Source organism: Poromitra crassiceps (genome assembly GCF_964638095.1).
Source record: "Poromitra crassiceps genome assembly, chromosome: 12".
NCBI classification, from domain to species: domain Eukaryota; kingdom Metazoa; phylum Chordata; class Actinopteri; order Beryciformes; family Melamphaidae; genus Poromitra; species Poromitra crassiceps.
In genome coordinates, this window is record NC_139632.1 from 14,284,772 (window position 1) to 14,312,271 (window position 27,500).

At 44.0% G+C, this 27,500-nt stretch overlaps 1 protein-coding gene across 6 annotated transcripts in view; it reads left to right on the forward strand.

The window, feature by feature from the left end:
• Positions 1–27,500, forward strand: part of elavl4 (ELAV like neuron-specific RNA binding protein 4) — a gene marked incomplete at both ends in the record, with an annotated part of 117,034 nt that overhangs the window by 21,264 nt on the left and 68,270 nt on the right. For 3 of the 6 annotated variants that reach the window (XM_083647660.1, XM_083647658.1, XM_083647659.1), the window contains one exon: positions 225–248. The exons of the other annotated variants lie outside the window; for them this stretch is intronic. In XM_083647660.1, the coding sequence (XP_083503786.1) occupies positions 225–248 (24 nt within the window). Of the gene's footprint in view, positions 1–224; positions 249–27,500 lie in introns of those variants that run through there. 6 annotated transcript variants of the gene reach the window in all.

The following is a 27,500-nucleotide window of genomic DNA, read 5'->3' on the forward strand; positions in this document are numbered from 1 at the left end:
TCTCTACTACGCCACCAGCACGCCGCTGTCTGCTCGCTGCTAAGACTCAGACACAAACCGAGAGGGGCAGAGAGTGAGAACAAAAAATACATTGAAAGCTCCGGAGGAGACTGAAACAGAGAGAGAGAGAGAGAGAGAGAGAGAGAGTAAAAGAGAGAGTAGGGGATTTTTTTCTGTGTGTGTGTGGAGAGTGAGACAGAAAGACCACGGCCGGCGGCTCCCAAATGGAGTGGAATGGGTTTAAGATGGTAAGGAAGAAGGCTCCGCTGTACATTGTTAACCATGCTTTTAATTTGGGCAGCCAGCAGTGGCTGCTAGAGTAGTATATCACCCACAGTCAAGCTCTATTCTATTGTGTCCTATTCTTCTACCGGCTAGATAGTGACACTGTTAGTGGCAAATGCACTGTTTGTTGCATAGAGTATTTAGCTACTTTGTACGGTGTGGAAAGATAAGCAGAGCGACAGAGCCAGTATATGATGCTACTGAGAGAGAGGTGTGGAGGTGAGGAGAGAGGGAGAGAGAGGGAGGGAGGGAGGGAAGGAGGAAGGGGTTAAATCGGGGAACAGCACCCATTTTATGGTGAAGACGGGGGTGTAGGAATGAATCCCCCCCCCCCCCCCCTTCTCCCTGCCTTTGCACCACTCTGAAATATTTACCTGGGTGTGCTGCTGTAGTACCGCAGCAGCCAGGTAGTAGAATGCACGATTGTTGATGCTGAAATGTACCGTCAAATGCAACCGGACTTGTGTGGATTTGATATTCATTTATGCAAAATACTGCATGTTAATCACATGAGTAGACATGCTATTTTGTCACGCTGCTTGTGTACATAATGCCAGCGTGTGTGTGTTTGTGTACATGTGTTGTGCCAGAGCCAGAGAAAGATGGAGTAGGTGTGTTTGGGTTATGCGCATGCCTGAATTACCATGCATTTCCATGCTGTGCAGTCTCCAGGTCTCAAGCTCACTCTGTGTGTGTGTGCGTGTGTGTGTGTGTGTGTGTGTGTGTGTGTGTGTGTGTGTGTGAGTGTGTGAGTGTGAGAGAGAGAGAGAGAGAGAGAGAGAGAGAGAGAGAGAGAGAGAGAGAGAGAGTGGCTGTGTGTGTGTGTGTGTGTGTCTGCATGCGAGAGATTGTTGTAAGCTATCTCAGTACTCTGCCTCCTTGAGCTTTGAGATACTCAGTTTTACTTTGCATCTATCTATCCAGATACACCACTGTACAGTAGGTGCCATGCTGGGCAGTTGACTAGCACCAGCAGTACATTACTGTCTTTCCTGGGGAAGCTAAGCAGGTCTGGCTCTAGCATACTCCTCGGGTGGGAGACTGATGCTGGAAGTGGTGTTGGAGGACCAGTAGGAGGTGCTCTTCCCTCCAGCCTCATGAATAATCTTCCCAATGCCCCAGGGCAGAGACAGGGACTCTTTCCTGTGAGTAAGCCCTGTCCTTCAGATGAGACGTTAAAACGAGGTCCTGACTCTCTGTGGTCATTATTAAAGAGTAGGGGTGTAACCCCGGTGTCCTGGCTAAATTCCCACACAGGCCTTCCTTCCATCATGGCCACCTAATCATCCCTCGTTACTTAATTGGCACATTCAGTCCTCATCTCTCCACTGTGATAGGCTGATGTGTGGTGAGCGTTCTGGCGCAAACTGGCTGCCGTGCATCACCCAGGTGGGTGCTACACATCGGTGGTGGATGAGTTGAGTCCCCCCCCCTCCTCCCCTGATATGTGAAGCACTTTGAGTATCTAGAAAGGCGCTATATAAATCCAGTCAGTTATTATTATTAACAAAACTAGCAATCACATTTTTTCATACAGTCCTTTAGAAACTGTTTCCCCAAATCTCTACACTTCATATTCTTTGTAGACACTGCGTCACCGTTACGGCGACACAGTCAACAGCGTTATTTGACATTCTAGATGCACCCTTCTGTTTTCAAAATGCTGCTCTTGCCATTAACAAAGCGGCCCGATAGACTTTTGTATTAGCATGAAGAACGTCGGGAGCATCCTTCATTTGTCGGAGAGTAAATGTTTCATTGTTTGCGTGCTGGCTTCTTTCCCTCACATGCAATCAAAATGCTAATTGAAACGAAGGCGATTCCCCCGCTTGGTGACAAGGCAAGTGGCGCTAGCTCGCACCCCATCTCCCTGGGCAGTCGGTGCTAGCAGCCTAGTGTAGAATAGATAGAGGGGCTTGGCAGGAACACAGGACTGAAGGAGACAGAGAGTGTATGGGGGGAGAACGATGATGAGGAAGAGAGAGAGAGAGAGAGAGAGACATTACAATCAGATGGGGAGAATAGTACGATTGGAGACAGAGCAACGGGGTGAAAAAAAGGGACGTGAAAAGGAGAATGAAAAGCAACAGCGGGAGAGAGAGGGGGGGGGGGGCAGAGATAGCGGAGTAGATTTCAGTATTAATGGTAGAGATATTAGATATGAGTGTGCACCACACCTTTGCAGCCCCCTGGTGGGAGACAGTGGGGAACCTCGGCTCAGAGACAGGCCATATTTTCACACAGCACACACACATACAGTACACATACACACACACACACACACACACACACACACACACACACACACACACACACACACACACGCACACACACAGAGATAATATACACAAACACACAGTGAGTCAGTTACCCTCAGGCAGAACACCATGATCCCTGTCCAGCCTCCCACCTTCCAGCTCCAAGCCAAGGTTACACATCAATGCTAACAGGGTGGGGTGTGTGAGGAATTTATTACCCACAATGCACTGACAGAATGTGTGTTAAATCAGTGATTCATATCAAGGACCACGAATTTAGTACACATTAGGGCCACGGACCCCCATTTGATTATCTTTTTATAGCGGACCCAAATCTGAGAATATTTTTATTGTTAGATAATGATTTAGTCGACAATTCCATGACTATCTGTATTGTACTGTAGGTAGAGAGATAACAGAATATATGACCATAGTCATTCTTCTACATTCTCTAAATGTGTTAACTTATTGTAAATTAAATAATGTTGAAGTTGAACAATTCCTCAGTTTACTGGGGACCCCCTGGAACCCCCTTATGAACCCCTGCTGGTCCCCGGACCCCACCTTGAGAACCACCGTGTTAAATGATTTATGTCCAACTGAAGCTGGGAGAAACATCTCAATGAGATAGAGGTGAGGGGTGATATACATATAGTTAATATTCTATATTGTGCCTGAGTATTACGATTACAAATCTGAGGAAGGATTTCACTGACATATAATCAGAAACAGTGGATGTTAATTAAACGAATAAAGAAATATAGGCCAAAAGGAATATTAATAGATCAGCTAAATTATGAGTCAAGCCTGTGCTGTTTTTGTATCTCTATGTGATCTCTTGTGGGCGTGTGTGTGTGTGTGTGTGTGTGTGTGTGTGTGTGTGTGTGTGTGTGTTTGTGTGTGTGTGTGTGTGTGTGCGTGGGTGTGTGTGTGTGTGGGTGTGTGTGGGTGGGTGTGGGTGTGGGTGTGTGTGTGTGTGTGTGTGTGGGGGGGGGGGGGGGGGGGGTGAGCCACTGTATCAGAGGGGGCAGTGCGAGTGGCGTGTGTCCAGATGCAGAGTGACATGGCTAACTAGAGCCTGATTAAACAGACACAAATGAAGAGAGGAAGAGACAGACAAGACGGAGGATGACTGGTACAGACAGAGGAACACTGAAGAGAGGAAGAGACAGACAAGACGGAGGATGACTGGTACAGACAGGAAGAGAGAAAGAGACAGAAAAGACAGGATGACTGGTACAGACAGAGGAACACTGGAGAGAGGAAGAGACAGAAAAGACAGGATGACTGGTACAGACTACAGACAGAGGAACACTGAAGAGAGGAAGAGACAGACAAGACGGAGGATGACTGGTACAGACAGAGGAACACTGAAGAGAGGCAGAGACAGACAAGACGGAGGATGACTGGTACAGACAGGAAGAGAGAAAGAGACAGAAAAGACAGGATGACTGGTACAGACAGAGGAACACTGAAGAGAGGAAGAGACAGACAAGACGGAGGATGACTGACTGGTACAGACAGAGGAACACTGAAGAGAGGAAGAGACAGAAAAGACGGAGGATGATGGTACAGACAGAGGAACACTGAAGAGAGGAAGAGACAGAAAAGACAGAGGATGACTGGTACAGACAGAGGAACAATGAAGAGAGGAAGAGACAGAAAAGACAGAGGATGACTGGTGCAGACAGAGGAGCGCTCGCATCCTCATCTCCTCCAATGTTTAAACATGGCTCTCTAGGATTTAGATGCAGCCAGTAGCGGAGCGTACGCCGGGGCAGAGGGTGCGGCCGCCACGGGCCCACTCGTCAGGGGGGCCCATCAAATTTTTTTTTTTTTTTTTTTTTTATTTTTTTTGCAGGCCAGGCCACCTGGCTGGCAACCTGTGTTTTTATTTTTCTTCTTCAGAACAAGCTTGTCTGTAAAGTGGCTTCACTGTAGTCTTTCTTGGACATAATATTACTTGGCTCAGTGAGTGACAAATTGTGTTTTCGGATATAGGGGCTATCAGCTATTTTACAGTTGTGACTTAAAATGACTTTATTTAATAAAGTCAGTGGTGTGAGTCTGAGAGGAATTCAATCAATAGACAATGGCTGGGTTTCCCAAAAGCTTCTTTGCGCTAAGAAGCTAATTCAACCCTTCTTAAGGCCCCCTTAAGAAGCAAACGCGTTTCCCAATTGCTTCTTTACGAAGGCATGCGTTTCCCAAAAGCTTCTTAGCGCTAAGAAGCTTCTTTGACCCTTCTTAAGGCTCCCGTAAGAAGCCAACGAAGCCAACGCGTTTCCCGATTGCTTCTTAGCCTAAAATTATCTTCCAATTATCCTCCGTTAAGAAGGCTGCGTTTCCCAAAAGCTTCTTAGCGCTAAGATGATCTTTCGTTAAGAAGGTTTTGTAAGAAGGGTTTGGAGCCTTCTTAACACCTTCTTAATGACAAAACACTGGCAGATCCAGCCGCGTCAGGCAAAAGGAGATACTTGTGTCCACTGTTCCTCTTGTGTTTTTCCCTTTTTCCTTTCTTTCATGTACCCTTTAGTGTTTAAAATTAGGGAACACTTGAAAATCTCCCCTGTATGTATGGTTACTTGTGTTTTAAATGTTTTACCGTAGGCTATATTCCTCTAATCAGAATGGATTCCTTTTATAATGTTGTGGATTTATATAGCACCTTTCACAGAACCCAAGGTCGCTTAAATTCTGTAGTGTTTCTCTGTTTTGTTGTATGCTGTGTATATAAAGCAATTTGAACTGCAGTCCATGTCTGAAATAAATAATGTTTAATAAAGTTTAACATGACCATGATTAGGTGTTAACAGTGTTTCTCAACCACTGAGTCGTGGCCCACTGCTGGGCTCAGAGTGCCATCAAGTGAGCCGCTCCAGTTAAGATGCTTCTTAAGAGCCTTCTATTTTTTTTATTTTTCTCGACTGTTAAGAAGGCGTTTGGGAAACACTTCTTTGGAGCCTTCTTAACTCCTTAAGAAGCTTCTTAACTCCTTAAGAAGCTTCTTAACTCTTAAGAAGCTTCTTTGTTGGGAAACTCAGCCAATAACATTGGTGTGTTTAAAATGAGATATTCCACTAAATATGGCTAAAACCGATTCAAACATGCAAAAAAGGCACATTTTTCTTCGCGGCCTGGCAGGCCCGGTTCTACGGGGGTGCAAAAGCATGCATTGCACCCTTATTTGTCTGCATGCTCAGTTGAAAAGTAAAAAAAATGTATAAATGCTACAGCTGCACACTTACTGTTTAAACTTGAATTATAGTTGTTGTTTTTCTTTGTTCTTTGATGTGATTTTATGGCTTTTTGGCACCTATATGTAACCTTTTAAGGTTGAGATAATTGTATTATCATTATATGGTCCAAATATTTCAGTAAAGCACTTGAAACACTTGAAATATTCTTGCTTGGGTGGTATCATTCTACTTGAAATGATGGTCAAATGCATTATTTTTAGTAAAATAACATGTCAAATTTTTCGGCCGGCCGGCCTTTGGCCGGCCACCCGAGTGGGCCCGGCCTTTGGCCGGGCATCTGCACCCCTTCCTATCTAGGATGCACCCCTAGTCATCTTGTTCTGGAACCGGCCCTGCGGCCTGGCCTGGCCTTATAAAAAAAAGATTTTTTTTTTTTTTTTTTTTTTTTTTTTTTTTGATGGGGCCCCCCTAAGAGCTTCGCCCCCTCTGGGCTGATAGGGTCGCTCCGCCCCTGGATGCAGCGTGTATTATATTACACTTTTTTTGCACAGTGCTTGGTGAACTTTATGGAAAAACACATCTTAGCCTTAGCATGATTGATTGATTGATTGAGTGATTGATTGATGAATGATTGATTGTTTTTATTCATTGTGTTATGCACTTTTGACAGTGCCCCGCCTACATGGGCTTACAAGACACACAAAATACATACTGTAAGTGAAGATGAAGTGAACATATTCAAGAAAACAGATCATCACATCACTTTCTAAACAAAACAGATAGATAGATAGATAGATAGATAGATAGATAGATAGATAGATAGATAGATAGATAGTAGGGCTGGGCGATATGACGATATATTTCGTCTGGACGATAGAAAATGTATTTCGTCTCATATGATGCTCTATCGTTTATATCGTTGTGTTGCAAATCACACTCTTTACGGCAATATTGTCCGTCATTTGGATGACGCTGTGCTTTCTTCATTCTGTTTTCTTTTTTATTCACGTCCACAGTCCACACACACACCCGACTCTGTGTCAACAAGCCCCTTGCGTCCCTTTATAAGTGGCACAAATCAGCCGGTGAGTAGGCTAAAGAGCAGGGAGATGTTACCTCCACTCCGTCCGCCTAGCCTACCCAGGCATTTGCGCTGTGTTAAGTCCGCGTTTGATCCATATTTGCGTGTGTCCTCCTAACGTTAAACCTGGCAAAACATCTCCTCCCATCCTCTCATCGTCCCAAGGAAATCCCTTGAGGGCCGACAACAAAACGTCTATCGTTAGCTTTAGCGTTTAGCTTTCCCTGGGTGAGTTGTGTTGTTGGATTAAATCCCAGAGTGGAGTACTTTTGTTGAGTGTATTAGATCTTTCAACAGTAACTACAACTTCTTCAACGATAAATAAACAAACGGAAACGATGATAAAAGAATGAATGGTCTTTACTGAATGTTCTCAGTCATTAACAGCTACAGCATTTGCAGTAGTAACAGGCTTGCTGTCTAATCTTAACGTTCTTCTTCTTCTACCGTTTTATTCTTCTTTTACTGAACATGTAGGTATTTTGATGTTGACTAAAGAAATACTGCCGCCTAGTGGCCGCTTTTAGATATGATTCCAAATTAGTGCTTAAATCAAACACATCAATAGCAAATGCTAGGGTCCTCTTTGAAAATCGAACTGGTGGTGTGGTTCAGTTTGTGTTTCATTCTACTGCCCTGCAACTAATTATTATTTGTGTTGTAAAGAATAGCCATGCTTATCTGTATTCTGAATGCATGTATCCTTTGTGAGGTTTGACAACATTTTAACTGGTTTAACTGCTACATAAATAAATGGCCATGTGGTCATTTTATATAAACTATAAATTGAATTTACAGAAAATATACTATATCGTGATATATATCGGTATCGGGATATGAAATGACCTATATCGGGATATGAGATTTTGGTCATATCGCCCAGCCCTAATAGATAGATAGATATATAGATAGTTAGATAGATAGATAGATAGATAGATAGATAGATAGATAGTTAGATCGATCCCCACCATAATGAAGAATTTGTTCCCATTTTAATTTGATTTGATAATAACTACGACAGCCTGACTTTTCACGCTAACAGTTGGCGTTTTTAAAATGTACTGTATGCATGTATTTGTCTTTAGCTTACAATTGACTTCCGGGTTTGACGGCTAAAAACGTTAAGTCAGAAAGTAACGGGAGTAGAGCAATGACATTATTGATGTTGTTATTTTCAGGATTTGTTGACGGTAAGCAATGCATTCAAAACACCAGCATAAGGATTTAACTATAGGACCGTTACATGGATAGTATAAATAAACAAAACTACACAAGTAAACCTTCAAGGTACAGAAAGTGCATTCCCAGGAAAGCACTGTTTCTTCTTTGCAATTACCGACAGCTAGCAGCATACAGCATGACATTTTTCTGCAGTGAAAAACATTTCTTCTGAAACCTTTAGATTATCCCCTTCATCATCACCATTTCAAAACTCTTCCAATAAACTAACAAAGCCAACAAACTGAGGCAGACCACCGGACCAGTGCCCCTATGAGATGTGCGCACATTTGCTTGTAGCGAGAGTTTTCAAAATGGCGTATGGCTCAGTTGATACTATTCACTCGATAGTTTTATTGAACGCAGACAGAAGTAAATTTCAGTGGCATTAATGCTGCTCCCCTCCCCTCCATCCTGCCTCCTGCAGTGTGTATGCTTTGCTATTTGCGAGTAGGCCTACAGTAGTTTCTCAGCATGTAGTGTAGGTCTTACATAACATTGATGTGTATAATTGGTAGAAGGATGAGATGGAAACAGCCTTTAGCCTTCTAGTGTTTTGTGTGTTGTATAGTCATGGTGTTACCAGTCGAGGCAGCGTGTGGAAAGCATGTAGAAAGTAGGGGAGGGGGGCCATTTGGTGCAGCCCATATTGGTTTGAAGTCATTGGCGTCGTGGCTGGTTTGATGTCGTCGCAAGATGCTCTCTAGTTGATGCTGATGTTGACATGCAGCGGTGCCCTGCTGGACTCACACAGTCACACTGCAGGCCCAGCACATCCACAGTCATTCGCTACGGCATGCTGAAATGCCAAATAGTTAAGTCGTTGTGTGCATGTGTGTGTGTGTGTGTGTGTACATATGTGCGTGCGTGTGTGTGTGTGTGTGCATCAAGTGTGGACCATAAATGCCCTCCCACATGCCCTCTGTAGCAAGATGGGAAGTGAGTCACAAGTCAGTGGGCTAATTATGTGTTTACTGCCTTTACTGTGAGTCCAGACTGTAATGAGGTTGAGACTCTTTACTGTGACCCCAGACTGTAATGAGGTTGAGACTCTTTACTGTGACCCCAGACTGTAATGAGGTTGACACTGTATTTACTGTGACCCCAGACTGTAATGAGGTTGAATCTTTACTGTGACCCCAGACTGTAATGAGGTTGACACTGTATTTACTGTGACCCCAGACTGTAATGAGGTTGAATCTTTACTGTGACCCCAGACTGTAAGGAGGTGAGACTGTCTTTACTGTGACCCCAGACTGTAATGAGGTTGCGACTCTTTACTTTGACCCAGACTGTAAGGAGGTTGAGACTGTCTTTACTTTGACCCCAGACTGTAATGAGGTTGAGATTGCCTTTACTGTGACCCCAGACTGTAATGAGGTTGACACTGTATTTACTGTGACCCCAGAATTTAATGAGGTTGACACTGTATTTACTGTGACCCCAGACTAATGAGGTTGAGACTGTCTTTACTGTGACCCCAGACTGCAATGAGGTTGAGACTGTCTTTACTGTGACCCCAGACTGTAATGAGGTTGACACTGTATTTAGTGTGACCCCAGAATGTAATGAGGTTGACACTGTATTTACCGTGACCCCAGACTAATGAGGTTGAGACTGTTTTTACTGTAACCCCAGACTAATGAGGTTGAGACTACCTTTACTGTGACCCCAAACTGTAATGAGGTTGAGACTGCCTTTACTGTGACCACAGACTGTAATGAGGTTGGATTCTGTAAACAGGCAGATGATAGTGATGTGTAAGCCACAGAAATGAGCTGAGAACCTAAGAGCATTCAGTTATTACTTTTATTGATTGAGATTTCTCTCAGTCTATCAGTATTTTAGTGGCACAGTACAGTCTGTATAAATATTGCAGAATATTTTATTGACATTAAAATGTCTTTTCCCACTTTCCCTTAAACAAAAGCTTGGATGGAAGCAGTTAATGAGCCAAAAGCCTGTTTGAATAAGAAGCCGCTGTAACGATCTCTGTCCCAATTAGCATGCTTTGGTTTTTAAATATTCCTTTTGTGTGAAGCCTAAACACACATGAAGATTCACAAAATGGTCACATTGAAAATTTAATAGGCTTCCACAGCGATTTCCTTCATTTATTTAAAATGATTCCCCCCCCCCCCTTCCTTTTTAAGAAGCTAGAAATCCAAGAGGCATGGCAAAGACATTCTGCTGCAAGGGGAGCAGCATTCACAAATACTAAGAGCTAATTCCTTTGGCAGCAAGTCAAACTGCTACAGACAGACACATGATCAGCTGGGGAGGGTTAGCGCCTCAGCCCACTAGCAAACACAGGCCCGAGCCCTTGTTGTGCGTCACTGCTTTTCAGAATAAATATCCCCATGGAAAATACAGTGGGAGGAGAAAGAGGTATTCATGTGTATATCGCTCTTTGTTCAGTCAAAGATACAGAAGGAGTGCGAGAGGAGCACTGCCTTTCTTTAGCTACTTTATTGCTCTCGTTCTTTCTCTAGCCTCTCTCCCTCATCCCCTCTCTCTCTCTCTCTCTCCCTCATCCTCTCTCTCTCTCTCTCTCCCTCATCCTCTCTCTCTCTCTCTCTCTCTTCCTCCCTCCGTCCTCCCCTCTCACTCATCCTCCTGTACCCTGTGTGTTTTGGTATTCATACAGACGTTTGGATTTGAGTGGCAGTTTCTCCTGAGACTGTGCACACGCGGCTGACTCGTCTCATCTGCATTTTGCATCCCAGGAAGAAAAAAAAGAGAGAGAACAGAAAGCATCAGCGGGCGGGCAGGCAGTGCGTGTCCGTATGTGTGAGTGCGCGTGCGTGCGCGTGCGTGCGTGTGTGCGCACATGCGCCCGTGCGTGCGCGTGCGTGCATGTTGCCTGTTGTTTGGCGTTGGCAGCTTAACTGGCCCTGTGGCCGCTATGTTGCCGCGTGATGTTTTTAAAGGACGTTTCAAGGTCACGCTTTCGAACGGACCTCGCCGCCTCTGACATATTAAACATTTATATATTTCAGTAGCCCAATGAATTATAGATTGAACATGCAACCGAACATGCTACAAAATGGCACCACTGTGGGTTGGATAATAGACACATTAGGCGCCTACAAAGACGCAGCATCCCGCACGACACCCCGCAGCCTGCCTTATCACAGCAATGGCAACATGAGCACAGTGAGGGAAAAGCCTGATCGTGCCGTTTACAGTACTGTATGTACCATAGCAAGACATGGGAGAATCCCCCGTGTGCGCCGGGAGAGAGGATCTACAAAGTCCATCCTGAAGTCAATTGTGACCAGTGACTCATAAAGATAGGGGGGCCGCTCTACATGGAAATCATCATTCTGGGGCTGGCACGAGCTTCCTCCACTTCCAAGCTATCTCCTCATGAATTATTACAGCGCGCACAGGAGAGGAGCTGGATAACACCTGACTATTTTCTGTTGTCAGTCAGCGGCTCGCTGCGCCTCTTTCTGCCGCGGCGCACGCGAGGCCCGGGAAGGCGAGCAGCCAGCCCCACTGGCAGTTATCGACGGCGCTTTGAGATGGTAATATTGATAATGGAGGTGGTTGTCTCATCAGGGATATGGATTCTCACCGTAAAACGCAGATTCCCCCCCTCGCATCGACGGCAACGTTCTGCTTCCTACACACACAGTGTAACGAGATGGAAATGGAGGGAACGTGACATCCGATGCTTATCAAGACCGATAAACGTCACAGCAGCGGGCATGAATAGCACCCGTCAAGTTGGTATCAGGGGATAGAGAGAGAGAGAGAGAGAGAGAGAGAGGGAGGGCGAAAAAGAAAGAGAGAGAGAGAGAGAAAATGGGAATGATAGTGAGATAGATGTGTGCTATCTCGTATATGCACGCCTCCCTGGCGCGTGCTATCGGACTAGAACGTCATTGCAGAATTGTCTCCGGCAATCAGCCCCCGCCTTCTATACGTTTCCTCCCTGCCACATGCTACAGTAGATGAGCATAGAGTCTTCTATATGTTTCCTCCCTGCCACATGCTACAGTAGATGAGCATAGAGTCTTCTATATGTTTCCTCCCTGCCACATGCTACAGTAGATGAGCATAGAGTCTTCTATATGTTTCCTCCCTGCCACATGCTACAGTAGATGAGCATACAGAGTCTTCTATATGTTTCCTCTCTGCCACATGGCTACAGTAGATTAACATACATAGTCTTCTATATGTTTCCTCCCTGCCACATGCTACAGTAGATGAGCATACAGAGTCTTCTATATGTTTCCTCTCTGCCACATGCTACAGTAGATGAGCATACAGAGTCTTCTATATGTTTCCTCTCTGCCACATGGCTACAGTAGATGAGCATACAGAGTCTTCTATATGTTTCCTCTCTGCCACATGGCTACAGTAGATGAGCATACAGAGTCTTCTATATGTTTCCTCTCTGCCACATGGCTACAGTAGATGAGCATACAGAGTCTTCTATATGTTTCCTCTCTGGCACATGGCTACAGTAGATGAGCATACAGAGTCTTCTATATGTTTCCTCCCTGGCACATGGCTACAGTAGATTAGTATACAGAGTCTTCTATACGTTTCCTCCCTGCCACATGGCTACAGTAGATTAACATACATAGTCTTCTATATGTTTCCTCCCTGCCACATGGCTACAGTAGATTAACATACATAGTCTTCTATACGTTTCCTCCCTGCCACATGGCTACAGTAGATTAACATACATAGTCTTCTATATGTTTCCTCTCTGGCACATGGCTACAGTAGATGAGCATACAGAGTCTTCTATATGTTTCCTCCCTGCCACATGGCTACAGTAGATGAGCATAGAGTCTTCTATATGTTTCCTCCCTGCCACATGCTACAGTAGATGAGCATACAGAGTCTTCTATATGTTTCCTCTCTGGCACATGGCTACAGTAGATTAGTATACAGAGTCTTCTATACGTTTCCTCCCTGCCACATGGCTACAGTAGATTAACATACATAGTCTTCTATATGTTTCCTCCCTGCCACATGGCTACAGTAGATGAGCATAAGAGTCTTCTATATGTTTCCTCCCTGGCACATGGCTACAGTAGATTAACATACAGAGTCTTCTATATGTTTCCTCCCTGGCACATGCTACAGTAGATGAGCATACAGAGTCTTCTATATGTTTCCTCCCTGGCACATGGCTACAGTAGATTAACATACAGAGTCTTCTATATGTTTCCTCCCTGGCACATGGCTACAGTAGATTAACATACAGAGTCTTCTATATGTTTCCTCTCTGCCACATGCTACAGTAGATGAGCATACAGAGTCTTCTATATGTTTCCTCCCTGGCACATGGCTACAGTAGATTAGCATACAGAGTCTTCTATATGTTTCCTCTCTGCCACATGCTACAGTAGATGAGCATACAGAGTCTTCTATATGTTTCCTCCCTGGCACATGGCTACAGTAGATTAGCATACAGAGTCTTCTATATGTTTCCTCTCTGGCACATGGCTACAGTAGATGAGCATACAGAGTCTTCTATATGTTTCCTCCCTGGCACATGGCTACAGTAGATGAGCATACAGAGTCTTCTATATGTTTCCTCCCTGGCACATGGCTACAGTAGATGAGTATACAGAGTCTTCTATATGTTTCCTCTCTGCCACATGCTACAGTAGATGAGCACAGAGTCTTCTATATGTTTCCTCCCTGGCACATGGCTACAGTAGATGAGTATACAGAGTCTTCTATATGTTTCCTCCCTGGCACATGGCTACAGTAGATGAGCATACAGAGTCTTCTATATGTTTCCTCCCTGGCACATGGCTACAGTAGATGAGCATACAGAGTCTTCTATATGTTTCCTCCCTGGCACATGGCTACAGTAGATGAGTATACAGAGTCTTCTATATGTTTCCTCTCTGCCACATGCTACAGTAGATGAGCATACAGGGTCTTCTATATGTTTCCTCCCTGGCACATGGCTACAGTAGATGAGCATACAGAGTCTTCTATATGTTTCCTCTCTGGCACATGGCTACAGTAGATGAGCATACAGAGTCTTCTATACTGTATGTTTCCTCTCTGCCACATGCTACAGTAGATGAGCATAGAGTCTTCTATATGTTTCCTCTCGGCCACATGCTACAGTAGATGAGCATAGAGTCTTCTATATGTTTCCTCTCTGCCACATGCTACTGAGCATAGAGTCTTCTATACGTTTCCTCCATGGATTGTATAATAGAACTGGATAAAGCCAGCGTGACGTCACCCATTGGGTTTTGATGGAACAAAATGAGGCTTGAATCTCCCGCTTCCTGCTCATCGTTGATTGGTTGAATGGATTAACTTTACACGGAAGTACGGGGAGAGAGGGCTGTTAAACACTAGTAGAAGAAGAAGAAGGAGGAGGGGGCGGCTGCCCCTAGCGGCTGCCGGGGGAGTTTCCGAATTTGTCTCACAGGCTTGAACGACTGCCATCTTGTTGTTCGCTTCTGTTTGCTAGCTTGCTCGCTGGCTGGCTGGTTGCAGTGGTGAAATGGTCCAGGACAACAAATATAATAACTTTTAGTCCGAAGGTATGGGCGAGTAGGAGTCCAGCCAGCCGACCACCGTCTTGTCCGGGGCCTGGCCAAGAGACCATGGTGTGGTGTGATCCTGGTGCATTGTGCCTGGTGTGAGTCTCCAGCCTGCTAGCTGCTGCTAAGCCTCCACAAGGTAAACTGCTATTATACTTATCTCTGGGCAAACTCTAAAATTGATAACTGAGGTGGATTTGGTCGCGCACTTGGTGCTCTGCTATGTTGGACTCGTTGGACTGTTTGAGTGATGCTCATGTTTGTAAGCTAACGCTAGCTCGATTAGCATCGTGTGCTAACGTGTGAGCACCGTTATAGCCTACTTTAACTGAAATTTGGTGGCGTTATGTTATAGTAATTAAATATAACACGGTGTCGTTTGTTTCTTCAAGGGATGGCCGTCGGAGTACCATGGTGGAGCAGGAACAGCACAACAGAACAGAGGCACATTGTCCCTTGGTCAAATTATTTGTGAAAATGAATGCTACGTTTTGATTCCCATGTGCATATTACTGTGAGAATATTGCTGATCATCAGTTGTTCAACCTAAGATATTGCAATAACATAAGCTAAATGCTGACAGATTTGAGACTTTTGATAGATTTACTTTGAGCCATTTGGTATGTATCTGCCAGTGTGTTTTTGTCAATAAACATTGCCAACAAAGAACCTTGTTGTGTAGGCTATGTGCTAAGTAAATCATGTACCCGAATGTACCCCAAATCTCATAGAACGAGCCCATTATAGTTGTCTGGTCAGAGCAGGCAGGTTGTTAATAAGATGTGATATAAAGATATTTGATGTCGAGTGAACCAGCTTCAACCAAATGACCAGGAAGAAGAATGAAGATGGAGAACCAACCGACTGCTTCAAATCAACAAATGATTTATATTTATTGAAATATGGTTATCTGTAACAATTCGACATAAACAAAGGCTACACCATGCAACATATATTTTGATATCATTCAAACTTAAAGAATGGTTAATTTTCCACCATGGTAGGCTGTACTGCTGTGAAATGGTTACCTATATTTGTATCAAGTGTTGCTTGGTAGATTATCTATATATGCCTAATTTACCAGTAGACATATTCGTGCAAGACCTTAGGCTATGTTGAGTTATATCGATCTGATAAAGTATGTTTTAAAATAAGGATAACAAATTGCTGAGCTTGGCGGATGCCTCAAGACAAGTATGTATCATTTTTAAATGTCCAATACCATACAGAAAAGCAAATTGAACAAACGACCAACAGCATTCAAGTCTGCAAAAACTTGTGATGTTATGTCCCGTTAACATATAACCTTATGACGCTTACTGTATAACATGGACAGACCATTTAACGTTAGGCTACTTTACATACCGTTAGATAACGTTAAATGGTCCGCCATGTTATGAGCGTCACGTTACATGTATGCCATCTATACAGTTACGTGTGTCTACTAACATTATTAAAATATCATAAAGTAGCGCTATTTTCTGATAATTTGCTAAAGTATGACTTGCTATCTGCTAGCCATACTAGCCTTGTTTTGCTAGGTTTTCTTATTCGTGTACTTTCCGCAGACTAGATGCCTTTGCGGCACATTGCTGCCTCTAACGGGCGGAGGTATTACTGTTTCCCAATATCCGAAGTATATCGCCTATTTTCCTCGAAATGGGGCTATAATTTAAAAAATTGGAGCCTTGACAGCATGAAAAATACTTGAAATTGTTTTTTCAGACCATAAACTCATTTGTAAAGTGTTTATTTAAGACAGAGACCGAGAGAGAAGTTGGCTCGTTTCACATAGAGTTGAATGGACGTTCAGGGATGATGTTACACAAGCTGCGCCCCCCACTGGCCATTTGAGAGTATGGCAACTTCCGCATTGGCCTCAAAAAGAGACTGGTGGCCTTGCCGACTGGTTTCCTCCCTGGCACATGCTACAGTAGATGAGCATAGAGTCTTCTATACGTTTCCTCCCTGGCACATGCTACAGTAGATGAGCACAGAGTCTTCTATATGTTTCCTCTCTGCCACATGCTACAGTAGATGAGCATAGAGTCTTCTATATGTTTCCTCCCTGGCACATGCTACAGTAGATGAGCATACAGAGTCTTCTATATGTTTCCTCCCTGCCACATGGCTACAGTAGATGAGCACAGAGTCTTCTATATGTTTCCTCCCTGCCACATGCTACAGTAGATGAGTATACAGAGTCTCCTGTGGGCATTTTCAATTACGCGGCACTGTACAGTGGCGGGGGGGATTAATCTGCTCGTTTGAATGCACGCCACGCTTGGTGGTTTAGCCGGTATGCCGCAGGCCGCGTCTGTTCGCTGGGCTACTAGTATACATCCAGGCTTGTGTGTGTCCCTCTCCTCTCCTCTCCTCTCCTCTCCTCTCCTCTCCTCTCCTCTCCTCTCCTCTCCTCTCCTCTCCTCTCCTCTCCTCTCCTCCTGCTGCAGGAGGAAGCGTTTATGATTGCAGCACTCTCACATCAAGTTACATCCAGATTAGATTTTCACAGAAGCTGGGCCTTCGCCGCGGATCCGGCAGTCAAACTCGAATGGAAATTGATTGCGTAACGACTAGTACAATGCAACTTTATAGCATTTTCAAAGTGATTGATATGATCGAGCTATTCGAATGACAGCGTACTCAAGAGTGGGATATTACCAAGCATATAGAAATCTTTTTTTTTTTTACATGTTGATTATTGTAGCTCTTACAAAAATTCAAATCACGCGAAGGAACCAACCACACGGGATACCTATTGTATGAAAATCCAAAATCAAATAAATTCATATTTTATTATCGCATATCCATCACAGGGAGAAGTTTGGCAAGAGATTTGTCAGAGGATAGACATAAAGTTTCTCCTAACCTCCTCCACCCGATGTAGTTCCTAGTTAGTCATTGTTTACAATAAAGTCTTTACTCATTAAGACAGATGACGATGTAGTTCCTACTTAGTCATTGTTTCCATCAAACTGTTTACTCATTAAGACAGATGACGGACGACTGTCCTTTCCTCTCGCAGCTATTTGATTATATGAGCTCCGGTTCAGAGCCCAATCAATAACCAGATTAGCTCCTAGGCATACAACACACACACACACACACACACACACACACACACACACACACACACACACACACACACACACACACACACACACACACACACACACACACACACACACAGACACACACACACACACACACACACACACACTCTCTCGTATGCACACGCACACGAGCATGAACACACACAGATGCACACATACGCACACCCTCACACAGTACTCTAGGCCTTGGAATGAATTCTTGAGTACAACGGGCGGTTGGTGATTTAGCTCTCTGCCTTTGCTGTAAGGCAGACACTGACATACACACACACACAAACACACACACACACACACTCTCGCTCTCTCTCTCTCACACAGACACACACACACACACACACACACACACACACACACACACACACACACACACACACACACACACACACACACACACACACACACACACACACACACTCTCTCTCTCACTCACACACACACACACACACACACACACACACAGATGGAGGCTGTGTCTGAGATGCAGCTGATGGGGGAAACAGTGATTCGATTAGGAAAAACTCTGCCTCTGCTCAGCAGCCGTGTGTGTGTGTGTGTGTGTGTGTGTGTGTGTGTGTTGTGTGTTCCTCTCTCTGACATGCTCTCTGCCTTGCTGTAGGTCTTGTTCTTGTCCTTTACCTCCAGGCTGTTGTTTTACTTCTTTAAATACCTGCTCAACAAAGCCAATATGACCACTTCCAGCCCCAAAGCAGTTTTAATTAAAACTACTGTGAAAAGGCAGCGCAGTTTGAGGTCAGTCGGACGAGTTTACAAGTTTCTGATTCTGTTGCTCGGGGAATTGTTTTAGCCGGTTACCTTGGTCTTCAAGGTCTTGTTTTACTAATGCATAGAAAGCAAGTTAGAAAAAAGAGAGCTCTTTAGGTTTGCAGCAAGCCAGGAAGCTCGTTTTGATCGTTGCTCGTTCGGTCACAATAGCCTGGCAGTGGCACACATCTGTTCAATTGCTTTGTTCTGACCTGACATGAAAGTGACATGGTGCATCATGGGTGCCGGCTCCAAAATGTACCTTTCTGCCCACCGGCCAAATGGCTAGTGAATGTTCAATTAGCGCTGGGCAATATATCGATATATTATATCGATATCGTGATATGAGAGCAGATTTTGTGTTACATTTTGGATATTGTAATATTGTGATATGACATAAGTGTTGTCTTTTCCTGGTTATAAAGGCTGCATTACAGTAAAGTGAATTTTCTGAACTTACCAGATTGTTCTAGCTGTTATGTTATGTTATGTATTATTTGCCTTTATCCATTTAGTCATAATATGTACATTACTAATGATGATTATTTAAATAAAAAATCTCAATGTGTAAATATTTTGCGAAAACACCAAACTGAACTTTTAGCCCACTTCAGAGAAAATACCAAGATATATACCGTGTTTCGCCTTTCAGCCTCAAAATACAGACATTTGATTTTTGTTCCATATCGCCCAGCCTCAAATTTGTTGCCAGCCACTGAATAGATTACCATTGTTTGTTTATTTTTGGCTGGTGAGTAAAGCAAATCTATTTGCATATTTTACCAGCATTTGGCTGGTGGCTGGTGCTAATTTTTGTGCCCTGCATGGGTGAGTCAATCTGTGTGCATGCATTCACTTGTGCATACGTGTGTGTGTGTGTGTGTGTGTGTGTGTGTGTGTGTATGTGTGTGTGTGTGTTAGTGTATCGTATCGTAGTGTATTTTGCTAAGGATAGGAGAGCAGCCTCAGTAAAATGGCCGCTTGCCTGCACAGGTGTGTGGCCGCGTTCACCTGCCAGCTACTTGTGGAGGAGGTGTCCTCGCTCTGCCACATGGTGCTGACTCAGATGGATCAGCCCTGCCTGGCTGTCTGTTCCTCTGTCCCAGCAGCCTGCTACAAACACCACACGCTCAACTCCAACAATACAAGCTACTAAAAACACTGCTACAAACACCACACGCTCAACTCCAACAATACAAGCTACTAAAAACACTGCTACAAACACCACACGCTCAACTCCAACAATACAAGCTACTAAAACACTGCTACAAACACCACAAGCTCAACTCCAACAATACAAGCTACTAAAAACACTGCTACAAACACCACACGCTCAACTCCAACAATACAAGCTACTAAAAACACTGCTACAAACACCACACGCTCAACTCCAACAATACAAGCTACTAAAAACACTGCTGAAAACACCACAAGCTCAACTCCAACAATACAAGCTACTAAAAACACTGCTGAAAACACCACAAGCTCAACTCCAACAATACAAGCTACTAAAAACACTGCTACAAACACCACACGCTCAACTCCAACAATACAAGCTACTAAAAACACTGCTGAAAACACCACAAGCTCAACTCCAACAATACAAGCTACTAAAAACACTGCTACAAACACCACACGCTCAACTCCAACAATACAAGCTACTAAAAACACTGCTGAAAACACCACATGCTCAACTCCAACAATACAAGCTACTAAAAACACTGCTACAAACACCACACGCTCAACTCCAACAATACAAGCTACTAAAAACACTGCTACAAACACCACAAGCTCAACTCCAACAATACAAGCTACTAAAAACACTGCTACAAACACCACACGCTCAACTCCAACAATACAAGCTACTAAAAACACTGCTACAAACACCACAAGCTCAACTCCAACAATACAAGCTACTAAAAACACTGCTACAAACACCACACGCTCAACTCCAACAATACAAGCTACTAAAAACACTGCTACAAACACCACACGCTCAACTCCAACAATACAAGCTACTAAAAACACTGCTACAAACACCACACGCTCAACTCCAACAATACAAGCTACTAAAAACACTGCTGAAAACACCACACGCTCAACTCCAACAATACAAGCTACTAAAAACACTGCTGAAAACACCACAAGCTCAACTCCAACAATACAAGCTACTAAAAACACTGCTACAAACACCACACGCTCAACTCCAACAATACAAGCTACTAAAAACACTGCTGAAAACACCACAAGCTCAACTCCAACAATACAAGCTACTAAAAACACTGCTACAAACACCACACGCTCAACTCCAACAATACAAGCTACTAAAAACACTGCTGAAAACACCACAAGCTCAACTCCAACAATACAAGCTACTAAAAACACTGCTGAAAACACCACAAGCTCAACTCCAACAATACAAGCTACTAAAAACACTGCTACAAACACCACAAGCTCAACTCCAACAATACAAGCTACTAAAAACACTGCTGAAAACACCACAAGCTCAACTCCAACAATACAAGCTACTAAAAACACTGCTACAAACACCACACGCTCAACTCCAACAATACAAGCTACTAAAAACACTGCTGAAAACACCACAAGCTCAACTCCAACAATACAAGCTACTAAAAACACTGCTACAAACACCACACGCTCAACTCCAACAATACAAGCTACTAAAAACACTGCTGAAAACACCACAAGCTCAACTCCAACAATACAAGCTACTAAAAACACTGCTGAAAACACCACAAGCTCAACTCCAACAATACAAGCTACTAAAAACACTGCTGAAAACACCACAAGCTCAACTCCAACAATACAAGCTACTAAAAACACTGCTGAAAACACCACAAGCTCAACTCCAACAATACAAGCTACTAAAAACACTGCTACAAACACCACAAGCTCAACTCCAACAATACAAGCTACTAAAAACACTGCTGAAAACACCACAAGCTCAACTCCAACAATACAAGCTACTAAAAACACTGCTGAAAACACCACAAGCTCAACTCCAACAATACAAGCTACTGTACCATTACCTGAAATGAGGCCCGGAGTGCTGTAGGGTTTTTGTCGCTGTGGACAATGTGGCGATGCCACTTACATGCATTCAGACACCAGATCAGGTTCATGATAGTAAGCAAGTTAGATCCAAACAGGGTTTTCCTCTAGTGCAGTGGTTCTCAAACTTTGGCTTCAGTACCCCCTTTACCATGATTTATGAATCCCAAGTACCCCCTTTACCCGACTACAACATTTTGCTTAGAAAACAGGCAAGAGAAAATGCTAGCATTACAGTATGTTGCAATGAGTGATAACCCGCCCTTTAAAGAATATAACATTACAAAATAAGAATTGGAGTGGAAGAGTCGCCTCCTGAGCAGATTATCATTATTTAAATGTTTCATTTATTTCCATGATTTATTCTTATATTTTTACATTTCCCCCTTTCTCTCAAGTACCCCCTGTACTACCTCCATGTACCCCTAGGGGTACGCGCACCCCAGTTTGGGAACCACTGCACTAGTGCATACAATGTCCAGCTGGGTGTAATGATGGTGTAATGTCTCGTGCTGATCTGCAATATACTTTAACCTGTATGTGGAGGGAGGCGGCTACGCTATGAATTATTATTATTATTATTACTATGTGTGGGAAGTGCTGTGATCATCACACCTCCCTGGATGACAAGCAAGTGGAGAAAACCGGCATCAGCCGTGCCAATTTATTCGCAAATGCTTTGGGTTTCAACAGTAACATCGTTCCCCCATGGTCAGAAAAAGTCAACATGGTGGAGAGACAGAAACACAGCAGCCTAGTTTCACTCATAACAAAGCTACTTCAGAGAAACAAACTAGTTTAATTCACTTGAACACATTGCACTCACATTGGGTCGAAAATAGGAAAGAATGTATAGTTTCTTCTTTATTTACATTTTCACAACACATGTTTAAAAAAAAAAAAACACGATTTCAGACGGACAAGCCCGTCTTTATTGTCACACGGTTACACATCAACACATGCACGGAGGGCCACAACACACACATGCTGACGGTGGCCGGTGAAATTTGTCCTCTGCATTTAACCCATCCTGGCTTGTCCTTTCCTCCGGGGGGCAGGCCAGGAGCAGTGGTCGCTTTCTCGTACAGCGCCCGGGGACCAACTTCGGATGTTGTCGTCACTGGTCAGATGACGATGACGATCTGATCTTCTGCATGTTTTTAATGGGGGGGGGTTATATACGGAGGAACCCCCTGGGGGAGCACGGGGAGAACATGCAAACTCCACACAGAGAGAAAGGCCCTTACGACGAGATACCCCACCTGGGCAGTAGGCACTGAAGATATGGGGGGAACACAACCACAGCGCCCACAGTGTCCCAGGCGAGAATCGAACTCAGGACCTTCTGACTGTGAGGCGACAGCTCTACCACTGAGCCACCGTGCCCCCTGCTGACAAGTGTCTGTGCTTGTCGTTTGTATGTACGTTGTTTAAAGTCTCTCGGCATCCCGGTTGAGTGGAGTTTGCGACACAAGCGACAACATCTCTGAATGACCTGAATCTGGTGTGTGATGCCCTCGGCTGCACTGTGCGAAAGAAGGAAAAACGTGAACACAGCAGCGTTGTGCGGGTGGCTTGTCTATAGCACGTTCTTGCAATATTGCAGTTATTGTGACAGTAAGAAAGTAGAGGTCTGGCCATCCGGCTTACAGCTGGCGCGTATGGAAAACCCAAACACAGCCATGGCAATTGCGGTGTGTGTATTTTATTATTATTATCATTATTATTATTATTATTATTGTTGTTGTTGTTGTTGTTGTTGTTGTTGTTGTTATTTTGGTCAGTCCATGTGTGTTTGATGTGAGAAAGAGGGAGAGAGAAGAAAGGGCCTGTTGGGGAGGATCAACCTTTCAAGTGATGTTAGCTGACATGGCTGATAGACTGTAGACTGACAGTGCCCCCACCCCTCCTGCTTTCTCTACCCATCACTGTCTTCTCTTCTTCTCAGTGTCTCCTTTGTCACCATCCACACAAACCATTTCTCTAATACCTACCGAGTCCGACAGTGTTGTAGTCACGTCAAGTCAAGTCACTATATCTCCAGTCCGAGTCCAGTCTCCGGTGTTCGAGTCTGAGTCCAAGTCCGAGTCACCAAACATGAGTCCAAGTAGTTGAGTCCCCAGTCCGAGTCCGGGGTTACTGAACATGAGCGTGCCGTGAATCCACATATAGGTGGAACACACGTGCCTACTGCCCTTTCATGAAATTGAATAATGTAATGGTATCAATATAGCTATCAATATCTGATGCCAAATCATTAGGACCAAAAAAAAATCTTTAAACATTATCAGGTAACAAGTCCTCCTCTCCAACTTCCGAGTCCGAATGCACGAAGTCCTGAAAATTAGTCAGAGTCCTGGACTCGAGTACTACAACACTGCCTATCGAATAGGCCCTACATCAGTGATACTCAACTGGCGCCCCCTGTGCGGCCCGCAATGGAATTGTATTTTTTTATTTATCATTATTATTATTATTTTTAACAGTGCACCTGAACGCAACATGCAAGATACCCGCTGAATAAGTGTCCAAATGTTCATGTCATTCTGGCCAATACTCCACTTCGGTTATATTCAGTCTGGAATATGGAATATCTTTCAATAATCTATGATTTAGCTGCTAAATTGTCAAATACCGCCGTCTGCTCGATACCCAGGCACTTATGTATGTACTTAACCTAACTAACTTAACCTAACTAACTATCCGGTGTGCACAACATTGTCAGACTAAACTCCGGCTGACACCCCAAAAACCTATAATCCGCTACAGAAAAATCTATATTGTTTATTAACTGGCCCCTGGCCTTCTATCATTTCACGAAAGTGGCCCCCGGGCAAAGCAAGTTGAGTATCCCTGCTCTACATGTTGTAGATAAATATCAGCTTGACTAAAAGCTAAAGCACATTAATGACATTTAATTGAGGATGAAATCCCATGCAGTGTAGGGGATGAGACGATGCTTTAGCTCCTTTAATCCAGCATCAAGTCCTCCTAGCAAAGGACCTCGACAGTGATCAGTGCCATCCATCCGTCACAGCCAGGGATTACAGCAGGACAGACAGTCATGCACAGCAGAGACATCTCGCTGATTTGACTGAGCTGCTCGTCTGGGTTCTGTCTGCACAAAGCCTCAGCCTTCTGTTGATGCAGTTCAAGGGAAGTTTGCAGATGAGATGATGGTGCTGTGGTGACTTGTGCCTGAGGTGTGGTGGCTAGAGGAACAGAGGTTGGGGGCAGCGGGCGAGGGATTGAGGCTGGCACGAGAACTGTGATGAGGACCTGAGGGACCAGGCCAGACCTCCAGTTCCCAGGCCTGGGGCCCATGCTCCAGGCCACAGCCAAACAGCTAGGCAGTGGTCCAGCTGGTCTCACACCCCCACAAGGGAGGGACCACAGAGCACCACGTCAGCCAAGCCGCACAAACTGAAGTGTCTTCTCCAGAGTCAAGAAGCTCACCAATGTTCTGCATGCGTTGGTGCAGCAGAGTTGGGATGTGTGTGTGTGTGTGTGTGTGTGTGTGTGTGTGTATAGGTGTGTGTGTGTGTGTGTGTGTGTGTGTGTGTGTGTGTGTGTGTGTGTGTGTGTGTGTGTGTGTGTGTGTGAGAGAGAGAGAGTAGGTGTCAATGTGTGTATGGAGTACTGTCGATCCTCACAGTCCTTGTTGAAGGCTGCCCTGGCTGTGCTAACTTTGCCAGCCTCCAATATAACATGAAATGGTTTTAGAAAAGTTTGAAAAGAACTAAGCCTGATAAATCTGCATAGAGTAAAATAAGTTACATAATTGCAAATGTTAAATCTGGCACTCGCATAGAGCTGCAATGATTAATCGATTGGTTATCATTAGTGCTGCACGATTTGGGGAAAAGGTGCGATTAGCGATTAGGGTGGACAATATTGCGATTGCGATTGTGATTGCGATATAATAAACAAGAGTTTTTTTTTACCTTTATTTATACAGGGGGAGTCTCACTGAGAGCAATGCTCTCTTTTTCAGGAGTGCCCTGTTCACATTCACACACACATTCATACCTGGAAGCTGACCAGTACAACCACAGTGTGATCTGCTGGCCACTGATCAGCTCCACTGGAGCAGTTGGGGTTAAGGCCTTGCTCAAGGGCACCTCAGTGGTGGTAATGAGGGAGGGGCAAGCGCTGCCTTTTCACTTTCCCCACCCAGATTTATCCTGCCGGTCCCGGGGATTGAAGCTCGCTTCTCTAACCGTTGGGCCACCACTGCCACTAGGTATCTAGGGATGTGCCGGCATGAGTTTTTGACGGTATGATAACCTTGGACAAAAATACCACGGTTTCACATATCACAGACTAAAATACATGAAATATGTTACAATTTAAAATATATTAAAACTAAAAAAATAAAACAATTTTAAATTAAATTATCTTTACAAAAAAATAAAACATTTTGAGACATTTGCCTGTCCCAAACATGTAAAAAAGAAACACCAGTCAAATAGAAACTGCACTGTGTTACAGCACATAGAAGATGGCTCAGCAAAGTTGCAAAGTTAGTTACATGTCTGTCCAGCAATACTAATGAATGATACACCCCGTTTATTTATTTTGTAGCGACAGATGGCCTTAAACGCCACACTCACGTGACGCTTCTTGAGAGAGAGAGGTGAGAACGTGCATCTGCAGACTTTTAACGAGGGGACCATGAAGGCGTCATGTGACAGGCTAGTTAGCTAGCCTGGAGGTGATGCTGCCAGTGCTGGCAGCTGCGACAGTGTTTTGCTATCAACCTTGTTAATCTCGTTATATTCTTCATCACAGCGGGTCATCCCCACTGTGTACTTAATCGCGCACTAGTTCTGCATAAGCACCTGCAGCTCTCTCCTTATTTTACTGACGTTCTCACTGATCACACGGCTGTTTACATGCGTTTCTGAACGAACGGCTAGCTAGTTATTAGCATAGCTTGCTGTTAGCGATCATGGATGTTCTCTCTCGCCCTCTGTAGATAATATGTACCTTGCTGCACATAACATTACTTATTTGCGGGAGTGCATGGGAGAAGTCTCCCGCTAGTATTGATGCCCAGTGTGATGGCTGAGAAACGTGTTTGCTGCGTCGCGTGTAACGTTAGTTTAAAGGAGGCTCTCACACACAACACACACTCAAAAAGACGTGAAAAAAATAAAATAATCGCACACTTTTGCGGTTATGCAATCGCACGTGCTGACATCGCGATTGCGATTGCGATTCGATTAATCGTGCAGCACTAGTTATCATCTATTAAATTAATCGCCAACTATTTTGATAATCGATTAATCGGATTGAGAATTTTTTTTAAGGTGAACAAAAGTCAAAATTCTCTGATTGCAGCTTTGTAAATGTGAATATTTTCTGTTTCTTTACTCATATAACAGTAAACTGAATATCTTTGGGTTGTGGACAAAACAAGACATTTGAGCACGTCATCTTTGGTTTTGGGAAACACACATCGATATTTTCACCATTTTCTGACATTTTACAGACCAAACAACTAATCGATTAATCAAGAAAGAAAATCGACAGAGTAATCAACAATGAAAATAATTGTTAGTAGTTGCGGCCCCACGCGTCACAACCATTCTTATGCCATTCTTCTTCAGCCGTCAAAAAAAGAAAACGGCAGAAATGTAAAATGGGAATAAAAACCACACATAGTGGAAATATAAATCTTGAGAAAACTAAAACGTATTTATAAAGATCCCATCTGACTTTCCCCTCAGCAAAATGGCCTGTCATCTCTTCTCTTGACCTTTAACCTCACGCACGCATGCGTGGATTACCCAAGGGCTGAGGGGGTGTGTGGGAAAGCTGAAATCGATCCCGGCTGAAACAGTGAAGCATCATAAGAGGGAGAGACAAGACAACAGCGAAAAGTCAAAAGCCAAAGTTAAATGAAAAATTGCTTACGTCCACGTCTCGCGCGGTCTGGAACATTTACTATTCACACAGAGAGGAAGGAG